Source organism: Mastomys coucha, chromosome X, assembly GCF_008632895.1.
Source record: "Mastomys coucha isolate ucsf_1 chromosome X, UCSF_Mcou_1, whole genome shotgun sequence".
Taxonomy (NCBI): domain Eukaryota; kingdom Metazoa; phylum Chordata; class Mammalia; order Rodentia; family Muridae; genus Mastomys; species Mastomys coucha.
Window position 1 is genome coordinate 103,469,570 of NC_045030.1, and position 7,480 is coordinate 103,477,049.

The 7,480-nt window shown below is 36.5% G+C and overlaps 1 protein-coding gene across 3 annotated transcripts in view; it reads left to right on the top strand.

Moving 5' to 3' along the window:
• Positions 1-7,480, top strand: part of Chic1 (cysteine rich hydrophobic domain 1) — a 39,295-nt gene that overhangs the window by 5,628 nt on the left and 26,187 nt on the right. For all 3 annotated transcript variants that reach the window (XM_031366086.1, XM_031366095.1, XM_031366077.1), the window contains exon 2: positions 2,449-2,503. In XM_031366086.1, the coding sequence (XP_031221946.1) occupies positions 2,449-2,503 (55 nt within the window). The remainder of the gene's footprint in view (positions 1-2,448; positions 2,504-7,480) is intronic.

The window sequence follows — 7,480 nt, forward strand, 5'->3', positions numbered from 1 at the left end:
AAAAAAAAAAAAAAAAAAAAAAAAAATCCCAGCACAGGAGGCAAAGGCAAGTGTTTATCTCTGTGAGTTAGAGGGCAGCCTGGTCTATATAGTGAGACCCTGTCTAAAAAACTTACTAAATTAACTCCCACAGGTTTGAGACTATAGACACAAAATGATGAATGTCACTTGCAAATATGAAATGTCTCAAAAAGGCTGGTTTATATGACTTATACTTTTCTTCTTTTTTTAGGATAAATATCGGGGCATGGTGTATTGAAATACAGAAAACATACATCTGATGAGATTTTTTTTCCCCTTGTGTTTTTAAATATGACCATACTCTTATTACTTAAAATGTGTATATGTCTGCCCTTGCTAAAGTACCTGTATAGAAAAGTTAGTTGAGATAATTGCGAATTACCAGGTTTTTTTGTTTTGTTTTGTTTTGTTTGTTTTGTTTTTCGAGACAGGGTTTCTCTGTGAAGCCCTGGCTGTCCTGGAACTCATTCTGTAGACCAGGCTGGCCTCCAATTCAGAAATTCGCCTGCCTCTGCCTCCCAAGTGCTGGGATTAAAGGTGTGCACCACTACCCAGCAAATTACCAGTTTTTAGGGAGTCTCATTAGATATAGAACCAAAACAGATGGTTAAATTTACAAACAGTACCTTTCTAAACAAATTTAGAGACACTTCTCAGATTAGAGAATGGCATACCATTTTGCTACCTGTCATTGAGAGATTACAGTGACATACTGATAGTTTAACTTTATGGATTCAGAGAGAGGCCTTGATTAGTATGAGCAAGACCTCAGTTCAGTCCCCAACACTGAAAACAATCAGGTAACTATTTTATAAGGCTTTAAGCCAGTGTATAGTCTGGTAAGAAAGATTAAGGTGATCTAAGTAGAATCTAAAAACAAAGAAAACAAAACAGAAAAACCTCCATATTATTGTATTATAGGGTATAATTTTCCTTTTCCTAAGTACAGTAGAGTTTACTGCATGTAGTTTAGAATCAGTATTATGAAGTACATAGTTTTCTAGCAAAATTGTGGTTCTTTTTACAAGACTTTATATGTACAGATTCTTTTTTTATTTCTTTTTTTATTTTTTATTTTTTTGGTTTTTTGAGACAGGGTTTCTCTGTGTAGCCCTGGCTGTCCTGGAACTCAGTCTGTAGACCAGGCTGGCCTCGAACTCAGAAATCCGCCTGCTTCTGCCTTCCAAGTGCTGGGATTAAAGGCGGGAGCCATCACTGCCCGGCATATGTACAGATTCTTAACCTGAGCACATGAACATTCATTTATGCAAGGTTTAAATGGTTGAAAATAGTCATCTTTGGGGCTGGAGAGATGGCTCAGGGGTTAAGAGCACTGACTGCACTTCCGAAGGGCCTGAGTTCAAATCTCAGCAACCACATGGTGGCTCACAACCATCCGTAATGAGATCTGACACCCTCTTCTGGAGTGTCTGAAGACAGCTAAAGTGTACTTACATATAATAAATAAATCTTTAAAAAAAAAAAAGGAAAAAAAAAAGAAAATAGTTATCTTTACAAACAAGGGATATAGGGAGGCAGGGTAAAGTAAGGAAAGGATGCATCCTTCTTTGCCTCCATTTCCTATCATCCAAAGAATTGTTTCAAGAAATTAAAAGGCATTGAAAACACTTAAAGAGAATTCAATCATTGACAACCACCAGCTTGGTCAACTTCAAACACATAATAGACTCTATATTTAATAACATCAATAAAATGACCTTATGAATAGTTCCCAAGTGCCTCTTTGTCTAATGCTGAGGACTGCCACATCTTGGCTAAGAGTAATAAATAGATACATTTGTGCAACTTCTGTGTAGCCATAGTTCTTTACTTCATAGTTTGCTTTTGAAACAGAGAAAAGGTTTTCACTCAGCAGCAGCTATATCAATATTTTATTTGTAGCTACTAAGTGAAACCCTCAGAATTAAGTTTATTTGAAGTAAGCATTCTTTTTATGTCCTCAGTGTTAACAAAAAAAGAAAAGAAAAGGAAAAGAAATCCCTGGTAAGTGAGAAGAGGATAGCTATTCCTAGTTAGCCAAAATTATGAGAGTGACTGGCTTGCTTTGCTTTTCTTTTGGTCTTTCAAGACAGGGTTTCTCTGTGTCACCCTGGCCATCCTGGAACTTGCTCTGTAGACCAGGCTGGCCTCAAACTCAGAGATCCACCTGTAAAGTTTTTTTCAGAACATATCTGTTGGATTTAATGGATTTTTTTTAAAAAATTAATGTCATTTTTAGGACTTATATATGGATTTTTAATCCTTTGTTTGGTTTCAAGTGGCATATACATCATAAAGTTGTGAATATTCAGGACACAATTATCTAAATCTGAAGACCAAAAGAAAACCTCATGGGTTTCTAAGTTATTGTGAGAAAGGGTTAAATATGCTGAATAGAATCGATTTTTTTCTGTCTTTGTTTTTAAGGTTTGGATTGAGCAACAAGTTTGATACAGAATTTCCGTCAGTTCTGACAGGGAAGGTAAGTGGGCTTGCTTTGAATTTTCCAATTCTAATGCACTGTGTTATGGTTTATTCAATGTTATGACAAATGCTTTGACTCACTGGTAATGAAGCCAAATAACAGGAGGCCTCCCTACTTGGAAGCTGTGTGTGCACAGTGACTAAATGCTGTTTCCATGACTACCAGCCTCTGGCCAGCTATTTCGTCTGTTCTTCCTTAATGTCATCCATTGTTTATTTACCTGCTCAGCTTTTCCAGTGTTGCCTTTTTTGCCCAGCACAGGTAGCTGTAATTGTTTTCATTTAGATCTATAATTTCCAATCTTTCATTGCCAAAGTTATCTTTTTAACTGAGTCACTATTATTTTTTAAGAGTGTTATATGGTGTACCCCATGTATTACAAATAAAAAGCATCATATTTTTGGTTAAATGTTTTTCTTCCTTTTAGATTGAGTTTCTAAAATTGGATTCACAGCAATAAGTAACTACCTTTTTATTTCTGGGTTTCTCTATAGTCAGTTGTATAGACAAGTATTCATGCTCAAATTTCAGACTTCCCAGGACTCAAACCTATGTCTAGGTTAATGTAATGTGTGGTGATTATAAATAATATTTCTGAAATATTTTGCTGAAAATTCACCAAATGAACAGATTTCAGTTTGTCTAAAAGAAATGATAAATAAGTATGTAAGGAGATATGTTAACTTGCTTGGTGATAGTAATTATTTCACTATGTGTGCATATGTATATTAAAATATCATGCCAGGCAGTAGTGGTGCATGCCTTTAATCCCAGCACTTGGGAGGCAGAGGCAGGCGGATTTCTGAGTTCGAGGCCAGCCTGGTCTACAGAGTGAGTTTCAGGACAGCCAGAGCTATACAGAGAAACCCTGTCTCAAAAAAAAATAATAATAAATAAATAAATAAAGTACTATATTTATACAATTTAGAACAGTTATCTTACAGAAATGCTATCTTTCAGGTTGGAAAGATGGCTCCATGGGCAAACAGTGCTTGTTATGCAAGCTAGAAAACCTGAATGCAGATGCCCAACACCCATATAAATAAATGCCAGGGACAATGAGAGGCAACTGTACTCCCAGTGCTGGATAGTAAAAAACAGACAGATCCTAGGGGACATGCTCTGGTCAGTGAGTCTAGCAGAAATGATGAGTTCCAGGCTTGGTAGGAGACCCTACTCAAAAAATAAGGTACAGAGTGATAGAACTTCAAAGACACCTGAAGTCGATCTCTGGCCTCCACACTTGCACACGGAGGAGAGAATATCTCTTTGTGTAAATGTTTGGCTTTGGTTTCTAGTGGGTTCTGCCTCCCTCTCCTGAACAATCATTGAGAATATTTCAAGTGCAGCAGCAGTAGCTTAAACTTAGATGTGTCCTATAAACATTAATAGTAAACATTTCCTTTAAATGTATAAAATTAAACATTGGTAAGCACATGGTAGATTTCACACTAAAATTAAAGAAAAATGTAAAACAAAACATCTCTAATGGAGAATTTATTTCCATTTCCATTAATGCTATTGCATGTTTTGACAGGGAAATTACATACAGCTTGAATACTAACTTAATTGTTTTTACATATTTAAAATTATAGCTGTAGGAAAATGAGTGTCTTCTAAACTGTCAGTAAATTTAGCTCCCATAAGTATTATCCACTTTTTTTTTTGTTTGTTTTGTTTTGGTTTTTCGAGACAGGGTTTCTCTGTGTAGCCCTGGCTATCCTAGAACTCACTCTGTAGACCAGGCTGGCCTCGAACTCAGAAATCTGCCTGCCTCTGCTTCTAAGCGATGGGATTAAAGACATGTGCCACTACCGCCCGGATTATCCACTTTTTAATTAGCCATTTTTGTGCTGAAGTTATCTTTTCACACCTCTTCATTGCTTTCCAATTTTTCTACAACTAAAAATTCCATTGACCCAAAAGATACTAGGATGTTTTTAAATTGTAGTTGTAAAAATGATAAGCTGTTTTTGATATCCATTCATACAACCTAGATGATCTGGATGGAAGCTGTTCATGACAACATCCCTCCCTCTTCCTCTTCCTCCTCCTCCTCCTTTTCCTCCTTTTAAATCTGTTTGCTTTTCTTTTTTAGAAACAGAATTTTGTTATGTATCCCAGGCTGGCCTAGAACTCATTATGTAATGCAAGCTGGTCTCAAACTTGTGGGAGTCCTCCTGCCTCAGCTCTCTAATTGTTCTGATTACAAGCATGAGTCACCATGCCTGGTTAAAACATGTATTCAGATGATTATTTTTATAGTACATATACATTCAAGTGTGTGTTATTTGTATTATATGCATTTTCTCATGTACTGTATAATGCAGAAATGACAGTGCAGTATTTTTTAATATGTGTTTGACAATGAGAAAAGCACTAAAAAACGATTCCGAACATCTGATGTTTATTTTGTTGCTGTGGATCAAGCCTGCTGTGGATCAAGCCAGATCCTTGCTCACACTAAGAATGTGCTCTTCCACTGAGCTTTATTTCTCCTTCCTGAAGGTCTGATTTTTAAAGTTACATGTTTATAACACAAATATAAGTTTTATTTCCTTAATGAGAATCTTTTTTTCTCTAGTAGGTACTATTTCATTAGTATAGATTAGTGTGGATTATTAAACCATTTCTATAGTAAAGGGGAGGCCTTCCATAAATATGAAAAAAATTAAATTAAAAAGTCTTAATTCCCAGCTTAGCGCTCCTTGTGTAAATTGTCTTAAAATGGATAACTCTAATACCTAGCAGAAAAGAATTAACCTTTATTTAAAAAAAAAAAAATCAGTCTTTTGGCATGGGTGAGGCATTCTAAGTAGCTAGTTCGAGGTAAACAAAATTGCAGTGAATTAGAAAAACCTAAAAGGCCATTTCAGGAACTCCACAACTCACTATTAACCATTTGCTTCTTTTGTAAGTGCAGAACAGTGAGTTCTGCCATGATAGAACAAATCATGTAGATTAGTGTGTTTATACACCCACAGACAGATTCTGGTGACCAGAAAGTGAAAAGGCCCACATTAAGTTTTCAAAAGGAAATGAAAGTGTCTGGTCCTCAGGTTGAAAGTAGCAATTATGGGGAAAGCAGTGTGTAGTGTTAGGAATGGGAAGTCATAAAAATTGATCCCCCCTATTGTGATCCAATATGGACAAGTGATTGATAGGCCTGTGCTCGTCACAATGAGGGCGGCAAATCAGCCCTGCTGGGCTTCGCTTTACTTTTTGTCTGTTTGCAGAGTCTCCTGCATCCTGTTATAAAATATTATGACCTTTCCCCCACCTTCCTGGTGTTGTTTTCTTTTTTCTCTCTAAGAGAGTCAAAAGGAATATAATGTTTCTTTACAACCTGCTGTCCAACTAGAAAGTCATCAGAGGCTCCCAGACAACGGAATAGTAGAAATAGTTGTGTAGAAGCGGATGAGTCCAATTGGAATAACTGGGAATCTATAGTTAACCAAACATGTTTGAAGTTGAGAGTTGATTCTCATTCCCTGTCATTGTTTTATGACTTATACTGTTACTTAAATACATTTTTTTATTTCCCAAACCCAGTCCTGCCATCTTTTAAAAGTCAATGCAGGCTGTAGTTTGTTGTTTAGGATTCTAGTGAATGTTTTTCTTCTCAATATATGTCTTATGGCTCAAAATTTGATTTCTCATTTGTAGTAACTTGAATAATTTGAATTTTACTTTGTCAGTAGTAAGAGAATATCTGTTAAAAAGTTGACTGTTGACAAAGGAAAGGTGCCAAATTTGAGGTGTGCTGGTGTTTTCATTTTCTTAAATGTGTAATGAAAGTTTCCTAACAAACTGCATGTAGGACATACTGTGGTATATAATTGCTTTCATTCACATTTCAGATTGAAAGCCAGCTTTCCTTTCCCTCAGCCTTCTACTAACACTGTTCTTCCCTGCTAGAAAGAAACTTTATTTTTTTTTTAAGAACCCTTATACATGGTTTTGTTCTTTTGGATCAATTAGTTTCTATCTCTTGACTTCTAATTTTCTCATCTGTACTTACATGCTGCTTTTAAATAAAAATTTCAATCATTGATCACAAGCTTTTTAAAAAGTCCTTTCAAGGCTGGCAAGATGGCTCAGTGGGTAAAAGGTTCTTGCCAACAAGCCAGACAGCTTGAGATGGATCCTGAGAGCCATACAGTGGCTATAACTGACTCCCACAGCATGTCCTATAGAGTCACATACACAGATAGATAGATAAGTAAATACGTGTAACAAATATTTTCTACATAAGCAAAACTCAAAAAAAGGCAACACTGTAGGTCATCTCCTCATAGTGCAAAGTGGTACCTGACAATAAGAGCTCGAAGTCAGGTTTAGATAAAACAAACAAACAAACAAACAAAAACCAGAATTGCCTGCAACATAGAGTGACTACAGTTATATCCAGTAGATATTTTTTGGAGAAGGAGAGGAATAAAACATAAGACAGTAGGAAAAGCTGTTCTCTAAGCACTCTTAGGCAGTGAGGTAAAGGGTCCTGTTTTTTAGCAAGTGTACACATTGTCAAGCCAACAGCGCTTAAGTGCTTAAAGAACACAGTACTCTTGTTTTGCCTGCTGGAGATATGAACAATAGCTGCATTTTCTGAGTGCCTAAAGTAGCTTTTATAGTTGCTACCTCATTGATTCTCGAGAGTTTTTTCTAACAAAAAGAAATTGCAGCCCGTTCATAGGGGGAACCAATGTTACACAGTCATGACAGAAAAAGGGACGGAGAAGTCTGGCCCCTCACAGAATTGTGTGTCCTTAGCTCAAAAAGTCCTGTGAGATAGAAACTATCTTTAACTTACTTGGTGACTCCCTGCAATGAAAAGGAAGTTAAGTGTTCCTGCTTGCGACACATAACTCTCTACACGGTAACTTGGCACCTTGGTTTTTAAAAGAACAGCAAAGGACTGCAGGAGGAATAACCGGTAGGATACCTGCTTACCATGGGCTAGCCCCTGGCTTC